The 17,029-nt window shown below is 62.6% G+C and overlaps 1 protein-coding gene across 9 annotated transcripts in view; it reads right to left on the reverse strand.

The window, feature by feature from the left end:
* CTBP1 (C-terminal binding protein 1) overlaps positions 1 to 17,029 on the reverse strand; it is a 35,287-nt gene that overhangs the window by 16,858 nt on the left and 1,400 nt on the right. For 4 of the 9 annotated variants that reach the window (XM_074395767.1, XM_039468109.2, XM_039468105.2 and 1 more), the window contains exons 2-3: positions 10,169 to 10,363; positions 5,834 to 5,988 (exon numbers count right to left, since the gene is read on the reverse strand). In XM_074395767.1, coding sequence (XP_074251868.1) covers positions 5,834 to 5,988; positions 10,169 to 10,175 — 162 coding nt within the window. In that variant the 5' untranslated portion in view covers positions 10,176 to 10,363. The other 5 variants (XM_039468104.2, XM_039468102.2, XM_039468106.2 and 2 more) reach the window with 4 other exon arrangements.

The following is a 17,029-nucleotide window of genomic DNA, read 5'->3' on the forward strand; positions in this document are numbered from 1 at the left end:
ACGGGTGAGTGCATTTGCACAACAGGAATCTGAATGTGGCTTGGAGGCCCCGTACCAGGCTGGCCTGTGCACAGCTGCAAGGCCAGAGCCGCCGGTGTGGGCGTCACCCTGTGGTGGCCACGTCACCCACAGGTCTGCAGGCCACGGCGCCGCAGCTACTGTCAGCCTCGGGGTCTACCTTCCTTTCCCCCTCACACTTCTCCACCCCTGGCTACGGCATCGGTCTCCCGTGGAGGAAGTCTGCAGGGGGTGGGTGCAGCCAGGCCTGCCCCTTTAGATCAGGACGCAGCGGCCTCCCAGAAGCCAGGCTGAGTCAACACCCACAGATGTGTCCCCTCCACCACCAGGGACTCAGCCCCACTCTGCTCAGTGCCTTCAACTCTGGTGCTCAGAGCAGGCCTGGAGAAAGCCAGGTGCCCAAGCTCACGGCTACTGGGCTGGAAACAGACCCCAGGATGCTCCTGGTGGCAGCCGATTCTCAGAGGGTCAGGAAGGGGCCTGCCACGCCCACCTCCTGCCACGGAGTTCCGCCACCTGCTTCTCCTGTGCTCAGGACTCAGGTATGTCATACTTACCTTTCCGAACCTCATACGCAGGTGTGGCTTATTCTGTCACACTGCTGCTCACATCAGGTCACCATCGGGGCAGAAGTTTCTCTATGACGCGCAGCCACATGCAGGCCCAGGGTGGGGCTGGGCCGAAGACCACAGGCTTCAGATTTCCACAGACTGCCAAAGCAGACTGGCTCAGCCCTTTCTATTCCATATGAAGGGACAGCATCAGGCTCCCTCGGCATGGCTGGTGCAGGGCTCGGCGCAGAACAGGCAGTGGTTACCGGCGGCGACCCCGGTTCTCACCACCCTCATCCACTTTCTACTGGGATTTTTCCGTTTCCTACTGATTGGGAGAAGTCTCTGAATATATGAACTTTTCCACTGATTTGTTTTACAAACAGGGTCTCGCTGGACTGCAGTGGTGCAATCGCGGCCTGCTACAGCCTTGACCTCCTAGGCTCAAGCGACCCTCTGGCCTCAGCTTCCCGATACACTGGGATAATAGGCTCGGCCCCCGCACTGCTCTGAGTATGTCATTCACCCTTAGGTTGGCACACAAATTGAAAATACCCAAAACCCCTATCTGTCAACCTGTTTTTATTTTTAAAATTTATTTTGCTACGTCATTCTTTCTTTTCTTTCTGGAACACAGTCTCGCTCTGTTGCGCAGGCTGGAGTCCAGTGGCACGATCTCGGCTCACTGCAACCTCTGCTTCTTGGGTTCAATCTGCTTCTTGGGTTCAAGTGATTCTCCTGCCTCAGCCTCCTCAGTAGCTGGGACTACAGGCATCCATCACCATGTCCAGCTAATTTTTGAATTTTTAGTAGAGACAAAGTTTCACTGTGTTGCCCAGACAGGTCTTGAACTCCTGACCTCAGGTGATGGACCTGCCTCGGCCTCCTGAAGTGCTGGGATTACAGGCAGCAGCCACTGCACGCAGCCTTGCAGTGTTATTTCTAACTGCCATTTAATCAAACTGACCTTTACTTCTGTAGTATCACATTTTCTACAGAAAACGTTGTATTTTCTGCGTTGTTATAGCCTCAGGGAGTAAACATTCTCTTTCAAAAGTTCCTCTAACGCTCTGCATTCACACAGTGGTGGCTTATGTAGGCAGCGAGCATCTGCAGTCCGGGAGCCGCTGCTGTTCCCAAACGGTCACCCAGGGGCCCAGAAGTCACCGGCTCCCCAGTCCCTGGCCCACACATCTAAAAAGCCATTGCCCGTGTCCTTGGGTCCCACTGGGTAGGGCTATCTCTGATCCTCTGTCCTGTCCACTCTTTTTTTTTTTTTTTTTTTTTGAGACAGAGTTTCGCTCTTGTTACCCAGGCTGGAGTGCAATGGCGCGATCTCGGCTCACCGCAACCTCCGCCTCCTGGGTTCAGGCAATTCTCCTGCCTCAACCTCCTGAGTAGCTGGAATTACAGGCATGCGCCACCATGCCCAGCTAATTTCTTGTATTTTTAGTAGAGACGGGGTTTCACCATGTTGACCCGGATGGTCTCGATCTCTTGACCTCGTGATCCACCCGCCTCGGCCTCCCAAAGTGCTGGGATTACAGGCTTGAGCCACCGTGCCCGGCCCTGTCCTGTCCACTCTTGGTGGAGCCAACACTGCCCAGCTGGGTCTTCTAGACCTGAGAGTGGCTCCTGGACACGCCCTGTGGGGGCTGCACTAGACCTGAGGTTTGGCCAGGCACTGGTCAGTCTGCCTGGAAACAGCCCCTGCACCCGGTGGCGTGGCCTGTCCTCGTGGTCCTGGAAGACACTGTGACCCGGTATTAAGGTCAGACCCACGACAGCCTGTCTCTGTGCCGGCCGCCTCTGAGACTGAGGGGCTCTAGGACGGTCCTGCACGCCCCCCGCCCTGACAATGCCAGCTTTTGTATTTTTCCTGGATTTCTATTGCTTCATTTCCTCTCCAGCCCTAGCACCTCTGTCCAGTGAGGACTTCCCAGCGAGCTACCCACCCCCGAAGCCTGGAGCTGCTCCATCTTGCAGGAGCACAGCTGTTCAGCTGGCTGCAGGTCCTCGGGGGCCCCTGCGTCCTGTGCCCTCCCAGAGCCACCCTGCCACTCCAGGCCCCATAGCCTGCACCGGATGCAGCCTCCCGGCTCCCAGGGCTTCCTCCTTCCAGCTCAGCAGTTCCATCAGATGTGCAGTGTTGGGCTGAGTCTTGTGTCCTGGTGGGTGACATCCCCCACCCTGGTATCAGTAAAATCCTGAACCTGAACAGCAGGGTGCCTCCCAGGCCCCAACATTCTTCTTGTTTTTCCTATGACTGCACTGACGGCATCACATTCTCTCCCTCCACAGCATTGAGACAGCGGTGACGTCCAATCAGCTGTGTGGGAAGCTTCCGCACCAGGAGGAGAAATTCCTGACCAACAGTGACACACGAAGCAGGCCTTCAGTTTCCTCCCATGCCACAGCCTGGAGACAGGTGGCCCTCGGGCCCGCTGCTCTCTCCACAGTCACAAGGGTCCCTGCCTCCAGTCTCCTTGCTCCGTGGTTCCCAACATGTGGCTCCCCTCACGGTCCAAGGTGGCTCCCCACACTCCACCCATCACAGCTGGTTTCCAGCCAGCAGGGACAGGGAGGGCACGGCAGGGAGAGGCCCCGCTCCACTGGGTGCTGGACCTCGTCCTCTGGCCACCCCTAGTGGCAAGAAAGCATGGGTAGCCAAGTCCTCCTGCGGGACCACAGGCCATGACACGGGGACTCAGCACCCAGGCAGCCCTGCAGACTCACACGCAGCCCCAGGGGGCCACGGCCTCTCTTCCCATCTCTGGACACGCAGCTCCGGGGGGCCGAGGCCTCTCTCTTCCTATCTCTGGACACGCAGCCCTTGGGGGCGCGGGCTGTGGCCTCCTCCCATCTCTGGACACGCAGCCCGGGGGGTGGGGGCCATGGCCTCTTCCCGTCTGGACACACAGCCCTCGGGGGGGCCGTGGCCTCTCTCCCCATCTCGGGCTTCTGCAATTGCCCTCTTCTTACTAGATTTTCACTCACGTTTTTAATTTCAAGTTCTCCTAGTTCTCTGGGGCCCCTTTCAGCGGCACCTGCTCTGCTTCTGGTTAGGGGCTGCTGCAGGCCCCTCCAGGATGCCAGGACGTTTCCCAACACTCCTGTCTCTTCCAAGAACACTGCTGCGTCCCCTGGGGCAGTTTTCTGTGTATTTCATGTGTCCCTTCTCTGCCCTGGGCTGTATAGTCCGGGTGCGGAGCAGGGAGTCTGTCTCCCGCCAAGGACCACAACGGCCCCAGCCCGACCAGGGGCGGCCCACTGATTTGCATTTTACACGAACCTGTCCAGGCAGTCTGGGATTCCTGCAATTTTAGAAAAACTCTGTTTTGCCTTAGTTTTCCAATTCGTTGGCAGACCTTGTTTTAGCATGACTTACGATTTTCAGAGTTTACTAGGTGCCTCTTTTCTGTTCCATACGTGTGTATCTTTAATACACACCCAGCTTCCCAATGAGAAAACTGTACCTAACGGGGCACTGTCAAAACCGAGCTGGTACTGCGTGACTCCTCAGGTGTACACCTGGCCTTGCACGCGTGTGGACCCATCCGTGTGATGTGCTCACGTGCAGATTCCGGCACACTGGCCCACTGGCGGCTCCCCCACCTGCACCCTGGCAATGGTTTCTGTCACACTGATGCCTCCACCCGAGGATGAAGAGATCAGACAGCGTGCAGCCCTTGAAATCAGCTCTTCATTTGCCATCACGCTGCTGAGGTCACCCTGCCTGTTGCTGAAGACGCCAAGGGAGGTGGCCGGTGTTTGCCTGGGGCAGCCGGAGGGTGTCCTGGTTTGGGCTATGATGAGTTAAAGCTGCCAGAGAGCACGACATGCAGGTCTGCATTCCAAGCCTCTGAGATTAAGAAGTGTGGCTGCCAGGCTGCATTACAGGCGCGCATCTAACTGCGTAAGAAACCAGGAAGCGTTTGCAGAGCGACCGCCCGCCCCCGCAGACGCACGCCACTCTTCAGCACCACGTTCCCTTTGGAAATGCTTCTGCCGCTATCATTTCCAGCCCCTCCTCTCTTGTTCCGAAGTGTCTGCGAGGGTGGCTCACCCTCCTGCCTGCACTGCGCAGCTGGCTGCTAACCCCGCCCCTCTGTTCTCCCATTCAGCTTCGGCGTTTCTCAGATCCACACCTCACTTTCTCCTCTGAGGCGCTACGCCCCGTTTTAGGGTCAGCAGCTCCTCGTGGGTGTCCAGCCCAGCCTCCTCCTGAGGACTGTGCTGGGGTCACCGTGCCGTGGTCAGCTCGGCGAGCGCTGGTGGACCCGCACTGCCTTTCCTGGCTTTTGGGCTTTCTGCCTCATCTGCCATCTCCTGACTGCCTGGTTATCTCCACTGCATCTGATGGACCCCGTGCCAGGCAATGATTTGTAGAAATGAGCTGAGGCCGAGGCTGATGCTATGTTCCGCTGAAGGGGCTGTCCCATTTCTTCCTGCCAGGCACCTGGGGCCAGGCAGTGTGGGGTCCCCTAAAATCCAGGCTCAAGTTTCCCCAGATGTCGGCAGGCTGGATGCCCACTGTGCGGCACATCAGAGTCCAGGTCACCCTCACTCCAGGTGTCACCTTCCAGGCCATGGATATCCCAGCAGGCCCCACGCCCTGCAGGCCAGTGATGCCGCCAAAGCCAAATTCAACTCCTCAGCCACTTCTTCGAGAACAGCCAACACCCCAGGCCAGAACTGGCAGGGCCCGTCTGTTCCTGCAGATTCTGGGCTTGTCTGGATTGCAGCCTGGGCAACTGTAGTCTGTCCTGTTAGCTCCTGAGGACCCAGCTTCTTCGTCTGTCTTCTGGAAAAGCTGCTCTGAATCACTGACCCCTGGCTACAAGGAGAAGCCAGACCAACCTGTTTCTCATCACGGAGGAGCCTGTGCGTCTCCTGAGCAAACACGACTCAGGAAGGCTGCCCGAAGGCTGCCCACTGCTGGACCACAGCCAGGTCTTGGACAATGCCGAGACCACCCATGCCCATGCAAAGACCGCTGTGCGCCCGGGGCCAGGGGAAGCAATTCACTCTGGTCCTGCAACAGAGGCAGCGTCCTGAGGACCTGCTCTCTGGGAGAAAACTGAAAATGAATCCAGAAGCTACAGGCGAAACTCCATGTCCATCTCCTAATGGGGCGGGGCGAAAGGGACAGAGGCCGCACCTGTCCCAGTGGCACCCACACCTGCTGCGGCCCATGCTCCCGTCCCTCCCCACTCCCCTCTGGCATGCGGCTCTGGCAGCCCCAGGACAGTACGTAGTGGTACCTTCTCGTGGATCTCCTGCGTGGACTGCGCATCACAGAAGGCCACAGTGGCCACGTCCTTCAGGATAGGCATCTCCACCGTGCAGTCCCGGCCATCCAGCAGTGCCACCAGGGGCCGCGGGTGCAGGGGCCCGTTCATGATCGGAGGTCGGACGCCTGCAAGACAGAAGCAAGTGCTCAGCCTTGCACCACCGCGGCCCCGTGGCCACGACCTGCTCCACGCTGCCCACTGTGCACGGGCTGACGAGGGCTTTCCATTCTAATGTTGTGATATTTGTAAAAAGTGAATTAAAAATCTACAGGAAAGACAGATTTGTGTGTGCCTCAGCTCGCTGACAAGACTGGACACAGACCACAGACATCCACCACCATCGCCCTCAGGCACAGGGGCTCCCAGACCCCCTGAGGCCCTCTGAGACCCCTCCAAGACCCCCACCCCAGACCTGTCTGAGACTCCCCAAGACCCCCCATACCCTCCGAGATCCCCTGAGACCCCAGGGCAGCTTCATGATGCAGGGGGACAGGAGGGACCCGTGACACTGGAGGGCACAGATCGCAGCACGGGGCTTTAGGAACACGGCTGCCCTTTTCCCCCTGGGCTACCGCGTGGCTGCTGGAATCCCCGATGGGGTCACCAATATTTCACACAGAATGCTCCACTCTCTGCCTGGCATCGCTTCCATTTGTAAATTTGAAGGGACAAGAAACAGAGCAATGGAAGAAAAGGGTTAAAACCTACTAAAGTCCACTGTGCCCCTACCTTCCCAGAACGAGCTGGTTAAAAACCACTAACACCCATTCCTTTCACATATGACACAACTAAGCTTCGTTTGGGGCCACGTGGAGAAAGGAGGGCTCTGAGGTGTCACAGAAGCATGGCAGCTTCCAGGCCCCACCCAACCACCCTGTGCCAGGCAGGGAGCACAGGGTGGGGCCACTATCAGCCCCACAGCAGCTGGGAAAGGGCAGAGCTGGAGCCAGGGTTCTGGCCGGTCTACCCCCCAGACTGGCCCCAGGAGACCAAGCAGCCCCCAGGACCATTTGGTCAGCAGGAGGAGAGACACGGGACAGAACCAAAAGCGGAGTGACCCAGTAAAGTCCTCAGTGGCCGCAGCCACAAGCACGCTCGGCCCAATCTCCCACCCCGTCCACCAGCAGGTAAGCAGAAGCCACCGAGCTGCCGGGGCCCAGAATGCACTGCAAACACGGCTCTTGGGAGCCCACAGCAGAGAAAACACCCTGGTGGACAGCCTAGGGGTGCAGTGGGCCTGCAGCAGGTGCCTGCAGGGGACAGGGCACAGGTCTCCACTGACCACCCCAAAACCTAGGGCTCCCGGTGCGGCTGGGCCCAGCCACCTCCCTCCAAGTCCTCACGCCCCAGTGTCCTCAGAGGAGCCACGGGCCATTCCACCCACTTGCCTTCAAGACAGGAAAGGTGCCAGGACCTGCCCAGACCCCAAACACCGGGTGTGCATGATCAAAACCACATCCCGGTTTGGCTGCTCCCTCATTCCATCTGGACAGGAGCTGCCTGTGCCCCGCTCCTGCAGCCCCCAGTGACACTCCACACGTCCCCCTCCTGCAGCCCCCAGTGACACTCCACACGTCCCCCTCCTGCAGCCCCCAGTGACACTCCACACCTCCCCTTCCTGCAGCCCCCCCAGTGACACTCCACGCGTCCCCTTCCCGCAGCCCCCCCAGTGACACTCCACGCGTCCCCCTCCCGCAGCCCCCCAGTGACACTCCACACGTCCCCCTCCCGCAGCCCCCCAGTGACACTCCACGCGTCCCCCTCCCGCAGCCCCCCAGTGACACTCCACGCGTCCCCCCTCCTGCAGCCCCCAGTGACACTCCACACCTCCCCTTCCTGCAGCCCCCCCAGTGACACTCCACGCGTCCCCCTCCTGCAGCCCCCCCAGTGACACTCCACGCGTCCCCTTCCCGCAGCCCCCCCAGTGACACTCCACGCGTCCCCCTCCCGCAGCCCCCAGTGACACTCCACGCGTCCCCCTCCCGCAGCCCCCCCAGTGACACTCCACGCGTCCCCCTCCCGCAGCTCCCCAGTGACACTCCACGCGTCCCCCTCCCGCAGCCCCCCCAGTGACACTCCACGCGTCCCCCTCCCGCAGCCCCCCCAGTGACACTCCACGCGTCCCCCTCCCGCAAGCCCCCAGTGACACTCCACGCGTCCCCCTCCCGCGGCCCCCCAGTGACACTCCACGCGTCCCCCTCCCGCAGCCCCCCCAGTGACACTCCACGCGTCCCCCTCCCGCAGCCCCCCCAGTGACACTCCACGCGTCCCCCTCCCGCAGCCCCCCCAGTGACACTCCACGCGTCCCCCTCCCGCAGCCCCCCCAGTGACACTCCACGCGTCCCCCTCCCGCAGCCCCCCAGTGACACTCCACGCGTCCCCCTCCCGCAGCCCCCCGTGACACTCCACGCGTCCCCCTCCCGCAGCCCCCCAGTGACACTCCACGCGTCCCCCTCCCGCAGCCCCCCCAGTGACACTCCACGCGTCCCCCTCCCGCAGCCCCCCAGTGACACTCCACGCGTCCCCCTCCCGCAGCCCCCCAGTGACACTCCACGCGTCCCCCTCCCGCAGCCCCCCCAGTGACACTCCACGCGTCCCCCTCCCGCAGCCCCCCCAGTGACACTCCACGCGTCCCCCTCCCGCAAGCCCCCAGTGACACTCCACGCGTCCCCCTCCCGCGGCCCCCCAGTGACACTCCACGCGTCCCCCTCCCGCAGCCCCCCCAGTGACACTCCACGCGTCCCCCTCCCGCAACCCCCCAGTGACACTCCACGCGTCCCCCTCCCGCGGCCCCCCAGTGACACTCCACGCGTCCCCCTCCCGCGGCCCCCAGTGACACTCCACGCGTCCCCCTCCCGCGGCCCCCCAGTGACACTCCACGCGTCCCCCTCCCGCGGCCCCCCAGTGACACTCCACGCGTCCCCCTCCCGCAACCCCCCAGTGACACTCCACGCGTCCCCCTCCCGCGGCCCCCAGTGACACTCCACGCGTCCCCCTCCCGCGGCCCCCCCAGTGACACTCCACGCGTCCCCCTCCCGCAACCCCCCAGTGACACTCCACGCGTCCCCCTCCCGCGGCCCCCCAGTGACACTCCACGCGTCCCCCTCCCGCGGCCCCCAGTGACACTCCACGCGTCCCCCTCCCGCGGCCCCCCAGTGACACTCCACGCGTCCCCCTCCCGCGGCCCCCCAGTGACACTCCACGCGTCCCCCTCCCGCGGCCCCCCCAGTGACACTCCACGCGTCCCCCTCCTGCAGCCCCCAGTGACACTCCACGCGTCCCCCTCCTGCAGCCCCCAGTGACACTCCACGCGTCCCCCTCCTGCAGCCCCCAGTGACACTCCACGCGTCCCCCTCCTGCAGCCCCCAGTGACACTCCACGCGTCCCCCTCCTGCAGCCCCCAGTGACACAGCGCATGGTCTGGCTCCACAAGTGGCGGTGGTTACTGCTCATGTGAGGGTTTACGTTGCTGTTTCTGAGCCAGTGGGTAGACATCTACTCTTAGCATCCTTGGTCTTCACTTGTGATGAGGAAGGTGTGAACACGAGAACCCCACAGGCCCACAGCTCACGGGCCATCTCAGTGCAAAGTCTGAACTGCCCCTGCCAGTGAACGTGGGGACTTGGGCTGGTGTCGTGGTGAGAACGCAACGGTGGGAACCACAACAGACAACGCGGCTGCGTCGGAACCGCCCGGGAGGACTCCTGGGTGCTGGGTGAGTGGAGCCGGGAGGAGGAGGTAAAGACGCCAGGCCCCACCAGTCAGGAACCCAAGGCGCCTCCTTGTATCACCCACCGTACCAGGGTCCCGCCAGATAGCCCGACACACCCAGGAGGCCGCACGGTCACGCGGCCCGTGCTGGAGCAGGCTTTGCGGGCCCTCAGCCCAGTGCTGTTTTCCGGCTGCAGGTACTTCGGGGCCACAGAACACAGACCAACCATTAGAAACAGCTCCACAGGGCCGCTGCCCTGCTCTAGGGCAAGCCAGGTGGACACCTGGATTTCCAGGGTTCCATGTGGGGCTCCGTCCCCGTGCTGGCGGACCCCACACCCTCTCCGTGCCCCTCAGACACTTTCCGGCAGAAACAGCAGACGCCGCGGACAGGACTGACCACAGCTGTGCTCTGCCGCCAGGCATGCAGGAAACCCTCCCTTGGGGGATGCCTGTCCTCGCCCAGAGCGCACTGGGGGCCGGGTGGCAGCAATCAGGCCCAATGCCCGCACAGCCCGGGTCCCCCGACTTCATCTGAGGCAGTGCCTCCTCCACAAGGTCGCTCTGCCGCAGACGCCAGGAACGCCTACCAACCTGACATCTCTTAATATGGGCTCGGCTTCCACGACCATGAATTCGACTTTTCAAAGCTTTTTATCTTCAGGGTCCCCAGGCAGAACCGCGTCCTGTCTCGGAGCCTCATCCCACGTCCTTAATTGTCTCGAGCCAAAGCGCTCAGGCTTCTGATCCACGGCAATCACTGAAGCCTGCGTCGGGGTCAAAGTCTTACTAAAAATCAAACACAAGAGACACATTAAAACGCCATCAAAGGTCCGACCAGAACTCAGAGACTCCAGGAAACACCATGGACGTGGACCTTGCTGCATCTGCCACACCCAGGGCTGCTGGCTGGGACCTACCTGGACTCAGGGGCCTGCTGTCAGCCAGGGGTGCTGGCTCCCGCCACACATGTGAGGGGCACTCACCCCGAGGTGGCAACGCCAGGCCCGAGGCCGGGCTCCAGTGGCCCCTATGCCGCCTCTTGGGAACCGCCCCCCAAGGCTAAGGCCACCCCACAGGCTCTAGCTGCACCCAGATGTCCCCCGTGTCCAAGAACCAGGGGACGGAGAACAGGACAGATGGTGCGTGCTGTGGGCAGGGAAACTGCGGAAGGCTCTGCCTACTGTTCTGGAAGCTTCTATCTCATGTGGCCAAGTCCCGGGAGCCACCGGGAGAGGTACTGCTGGCTTTTCAGCATCCAGCCTGCCACTGCCTGCCCTGGGCCACGACATCTCCACCTCTGACCCTCAGAGTACCCCAGCGACGCTCCCTTGATTCTCTCGAAAGCACTGCTTAGCTCTTTCTGACTGCTAGGCCAGGGCCTGGCAGGAAGCTGAGGGCACGGACCTCGATGGCCAAATGCACAGCAGAGGGGGGCATCTGAGGGGCCAAGCCTTCCAGGCACGAAGCCCTGGGATGTACAGGGGGCTGGGAGTGCCCACGATCACCCAGCCCCGAGGAGGGTGTCACTGAGCCACCCACATCCGGCCCCTGCTCTGGCATGAAGACACCACACAGGGGCTGACCCCAAGGTGCAGCTGACGTCCAGCAGACCAGGACAGGAGCCGGCCACCAGCCGCAGTGTGCAGGCATAGGCAGAGACGACTGCCTGCCAAGCCAAGAGGGGCTGCTCAGCCAGGCCTAAGACCCTGGTGGTGCGCTGGGAGGCCACCCCTGCTAGAGGCCTTACAGAAGAATCTCCACCCCTCACTTCCCTCTGCAGGATTCAAGCACACATGCCGACCATCTCCAGCTTCCAGAGACACCACTGCACACGGTGCAGCCCCACGCAAGAACACACCTCCCAGTCAGGGTCCCTGACACCACTCTTCATGGCAGGCGCTGGGTGGGGCTCCCCTGTGGAGGACCCTAGAGCAACACGGTGGAGTGGGATCCCCCCGCCTGAGCCTGGGCCCCCGACGACCTGCGCTGGGCCTTGAAGGCAGGGTCTCTGCTCCCTCCAGCCCCCCCAGCCCTACCCCCACCCACTGCACCTGGATCCGGCACAAAAACAGAAACTAAAAGGACAGGAGAAAACAGCCTCAATGTCACACCTCCGCCACAAGCCAGCCTGGCTAGGGGGCAAGGCACCGCGCCATCCATGCCCGGCCAAACGCATCAATACCGGCCGATACTCATCAATACTGCCCACGGCGGCCCAGTACCAGCTGCTGCTCACCAAGACCCACCAATACTCATCAATAGTGCCCATGGTAACAAGGCGCTGGCTGCTGCTCCCGGAGGCTCCTAGATACCCCTCAATGCTGCTCAGTGCGTCTCAGAACCACCCAGTACTTGCCCACACCTGTGGTTCCAAGGAGGAAGCAGATGTGGGAAGGCCACCCCAGCCCTCCTGAAGGTCCCGAGCTGAGGGGCCTGCGACAGGACTCCGGTAGCCCTGTGCTCCCCGGGCCGGCCCTGGCAGAGCTGAGGGGCTGCGCCCCGTGCCACAGGGACCTCCTGCAGCTCCTTGTTCCAAGGCTGCCCCAGCTCAGGACAGACACCTGAGGCCCAGCACCTGGTTCTCCTCCAGGGGCCTCTGTCTTGGAAACAGCCCTGGGGCGAGACCTGTCCTTAACTTTGGGGGAGGTCTATCCACCCTCTGCCCTACCCTGGGACCACGGTGCACCCACAAAGCAGCCCCCTGCCAGGCCAAGCCTCCCGTACTGACACCCAGCGTCCGAGTCCCGGAGCTCCCACCCAGTGCGATGTCTGGAGGCCCTGGGCACCTCATGCCAGGGAGCTGGCCTCCCAAAAGCCCTCCTAGCTGGCCAGTTGGGAGTCAAGGGCTCCAGGCCTATACCTCCCTCACCTGCTCCGAGATGAAGGCACACAGCTCCCAGAGGGGCCTGCACCATCCAAACCCAGGACCTACACTGCTTTTCCTGATTAAAAAAACTCACGGCCACACATGACTCTCAGCTCAGCAACGCGAGGACCGTCTCCAGGTTCACATCCTGCAGACGCTGGGGGCTCCTTCGACTTAACCTCACATTGTAAGAAAGCCTCAACAGACCCACAGGGGAGACAGTGCGGGGTGCACCCGAAGCTCGTGCTAGCTTCCTCACTTTCCTGCAAATCTCAGACTATTCTAACATAAACATTTCTTTTAAAGAAGACGAGGCTGAGGTGAGGGGCAACAGCCCCGAAGGTCTCTGGAGGCATCAAGCCCCAGGAGGCAGCACGGTGGGGGCCCAATGACCCCAGTGCCTCCAGACCACGTACCAAAGCCATCTCCGGAAGCCCATCACCAGCTGCTTGCCGGATCCTCCCTCCTGTTGGCCACACCTGCCCACTCGGCCCTAAGTCATGTGTGTGCTGGGCATCAGTACACTCTGGAGAGGGACCGGGGTAGCCTCCTGCACTCCGGGGGTCACCACAGGCTGGGACCTGCCCCCCCTCACCGGCCAGACAGCCACAGAAGGTCTCTGGGCACCGGGTTTGCAGGAAGTCCCAGGAGACCCCAAGATGCACCAGAACCAAGCAGCTGCTTGGGGTCATCTCCAGCCCAGGCTGCGCCAGTCCCCTCAGATAGGACTTGGGGGTTGGGGGTCCCCTGCTGGCTCCTATCTCCTCCTGCAGCTCTGATGAGAGGTCGCACTCAGCCGTCCAAACTCAGCACGACAGCACTGTTCCTTCCCCAGCCTCAGTGCCTGACCCCCATCCCGGCCTGCTCAGACCCAGCCTCGGCAGCCACCAACCCTCCACGTCCCTCCACCGGCCAGCCCTGCTGGGCCAACCAGTCCCCTGCCCTCCCCCACGGCCTCTACCAGAATACGAGTCCCCAAGGCCCTTCCTCACCAGCCCCATCTTCTTCCCCATCCCCACAGCAGCCACTAAAGCTGCTGCCCAGGAAGGCATTCCCCGACCTCCAGAAGGGCACCCTTGGGCTGGCAGTCTCACCGGCCCTCACCCTGCCTTGTCCCCATAAGCCCTGATGACTCTGGCCTAAAAGTCCGGCTCCGCCCCAAGTGGCCTTCTCGTGACAAAGCTGTCCTGCCGTGAGTCCCCTGGCACAGCCACCTGGGCGCCGGTGAGATGCCTCCTTAGGCTGTCCAGGCTGAGCTGCCCAGGCAGGGGTTGACAGTGACGAAGGCTACGCACAGCCTGACCCAGAGCCCTCCAGCCCCGAGATGCAGCCACCTGCCGCCCCAAGGGAACTGAGTCCCTGCCCTGTCATAACAGAGAAGGCCAGTCCCCCAAGAGGGAGCCCCACAGCAGCATGGGGCCACCAGAACTTCCCCCAGACAGACGCCACCCGCCACCCACCGGCCAATGCAGCACCTCCGACGACGGCAGCCCGTGAGCCAGGGAGCCATGGTGCTCTGTGGGGCCACATTGCAGCTCAGAGAACACAGAGCAGGAGCTGTAATCAAGGGCATGAATTTGCCACCAAGACTCCTCTCCAAGACTTCCCATGGATTTGCACGTTCCCACGTTTGTTCAGCGAGCACATGCAGACGCCTTGTGAACTCCAGGATCCCCAGAACGCCACCTCCCCAGCTCCTACCACGTGTGGGGTAGCCAGGCTACCCCTTCCTGACCCTCCCAACAGGACATTCTACACACAATACTGCTTGAGAGGCAGTCTCGGATGCCTCAGGCTCATGCCAGCCAGGCAGAGAGGGCAGCCTAGCAGCCCACACACCACAGGGGACGGCAGGCCAGGGCGGCACGGGCCCCATCAGGCCTAGGGAGTTGATGGCGGTGCCAGGGGAAGGTGCGGAAGGAGCCTGGTCCCACCATCACCCATGCCTCTCAGGGCCACAGCCCCAGCGCCTCCCATCCAAACCAGCCCTGGACCTACTGGGCTTCCCGGACCATCCTCACTCTCCTTCAACACCCACAAGCTGGCACCGCCTGGGGCCACCCAGAGGGACAACTCAAGGTCCCTGTTTGGCTTGACAAAGAACCAGCTAAGAGATTTCTGGATTCACAGAAAAAAAAAGACACGAACGTTTCCTCATGGGAGATACCACATTAAGTGTGTGGTTGGAAGGACTGCTGTAAGGGACAGTCAAGTGACACAGGTGGCACCCTGTAGGTTACCCTGACCCAGTCGGGGGGGGGGGACAGCAGTGGGCTCTGGCCACTGCAGCAGACAATGGAGGACCCGGGGGCCAGATGCTCCCAGCACAGAGTTTTTGCCCACCAGAGGACCCTGGCACTCTGACCAGGCACTGACCAGTGTTCCCTCGAGCAACACAGTTCAGCCACAGAACCCGTAGAGCAGCCCCTGCAGCCTCCACCACCTCCTGGCCACCCTGGGCCCTGAGCCAGGCCTGCACCCCATCAGCACCACCTGCATGGAGCCCTCTCCAGCCCCGAGTGGAGTGGAAAACAGGTTCTCCTGGAAGGAGAGTCACCCGAGGTAAACACCTCACAGGGCACACGCTCTGACTTGGGCACTGCATGGGCACAGCTGGGCACAGAGCACTGCAGGAAGCCTTCTCAGCAACACTCGTGGTGCCAGCCATACACCTCCTGGCTCTGGGATGGCACCGTCAGCTCAGGCCAAGTCGAACTCTGGGAGCGCTGGCCACAGGAAGTTAAAAAGGCAATCAACAGTCAGGGGAGAAAAACCAGAAAAACTGGCAGGCTGGTGGGGAGCCCGGTGTGGCTGGACAGCCACCTCTGAGCCCCAAGGGAGTGAGAGGGCTTCTCTAGCCTGGGCCCGTTTCCTGGACAGCTGGGCTGCTTCTGCCCAGGGTTCCCCAGCGAAGATTTATTCGCAGAGTAGCTGTGAATAACGGCTGTCTGCTGGATAACCGAACCTCACACTACACATGTCCAAAGAATGGTGGCTCCTGACCCCGGGGGAGGCAGACAGGCCCAGCCTGGCTGGGGCAGCTCAAGGCCACAGGATTGGGCCCAGGCTCAGCCCACTCAGCAGAGGGACAGGACCAGCCTCCGTCCTGTGTACCCCGGGCCAACCCTCCCCTCCCCCACTGCCACATCCTCAGGTTAATGACAAATGTGTAGAAGGGAAGACCCCACTCACTGACATCCCCAACCACACGCCCCCCTCTCAAAACTAATCACTGTCCTCGTCAAAGCTGACAGGATGAAGTGCACGTTGGGGACATGGCAGGCACCCCAAAAATGGCCGGGCAGGCAGACGAGGCACCATCAGGAGTGACCAGATGCGGCCCCCAGTGCATGTACCTTCCAGAGCTCTGTAGACGACCCACAGACAGCAGGTGCTCAAGGATGGGTGACAGAACCACAGACAGCAAAAGGCGTCTGCGGAGCCGACAGCACCAACCAGGAGCCAAGCCCAGACCCCAAAACGAGGTGACCAGGCCTGGGCCGGCAGGGGAGACCCGGGAGGCCTGGTGCTGAGGCCCCGGGCAGAGCCATGCCCAACAAAGTTACAGGACACAGAAAGGGGTCCCACAAACCGCAGCTGCCATCCTCAGCTGCAACTGCAAATAGAGTTCTGCCACGGTGCTGCACCAACACTGCCCCAAGTCGCAGCTGGAGACGCAGGCGCGCAGAGGCCACCCGCTGACCGGGAAAGGCCGGGACGGCCGAGGTCACTGCGCTAGCTCGGCGGGGACAGCCGTGGTGCGGGCCCAGCCGCCAGCGCCCTTTTGTCCCCGAGGAACGTGCGCTCCTTGCCGAGCTCCTTCACAAACGGTGCAGAGGACTCGCGGGGCTCGGGCTCCACGGGGCTCCACGGAGCGCCCTGCGCACCCGCCGCCTCGGCCGGACTCCGGGCCCTGTCACCCCGGCTCTCAGGGTTTCACCTCCCCGGACAGCGCGGCCGCCCTCCCTCTTCCCCACTGGAATGGAATTCTGTCCAGGCAATCCCGGAGACTACGGCAGGGGCCCCGGCCCCGGCCCGGCTTCTAGACCCCGGCGCCCTTGGAGGCGGCTCCCGGGCAGAGAACGCTGCGGCCCCGGCCCGGGGCTCAGGCGCACGGGCTCTGCCTCTGCAGCCGACTCGTAGGTGCGGGCAGAGGCTCCGCGGAACGGCCCGGGCCGGCCCAGAACGCGGGCACTGCAAGATGGCGATGCCCACGGGCCCGGCGCCCGCCCAAGCTCCCTGCTTCCGCAGCCCGCGGGGAAGGCGCCCCAGGACCAGGGCAGCACCAGGCACGAGCGGGCGGGGGCGCCGGGCCGGTCGGGGACTTCGCGGGGACGGAGACCCCCGGGCCCTGCCGCGTCACCGCCGGGGACTGCGCTTTGGGCCCGGTCCGAGGGTGGCGGCGGCCTCCGCCGTCAGACCCGGCGCCCGGGCCCGTCCCCTTCCCCCACAGCGCGCCGCCACCGTAGCCGGCGGCCTCCGGGCGGGCGGCGCGCGCTCCCGCGAGTGGCCCCGGGAGCGCGCGCCGCAGGACGTCCCGAGCTGCGCAGGGCGCACCCCACACCTCAACCCCGCAGGCCCAGCCG

Source organism: Saimiri boliviensis, chromosome 3, assembly GCF_048565385.1.
Source record: "Saimiri boliviensis isolate mSaiBol1 chromosome 3, mSaiBol1.pri, whole genome shotgun sequence".
Classification (NCBI taxonomy): domain Eukaryota; kingdom Metazoa; phylum Chordata; class Mammalia; order Primates; family Cebidae; genus Saimiri; species Saimiri boliviensis.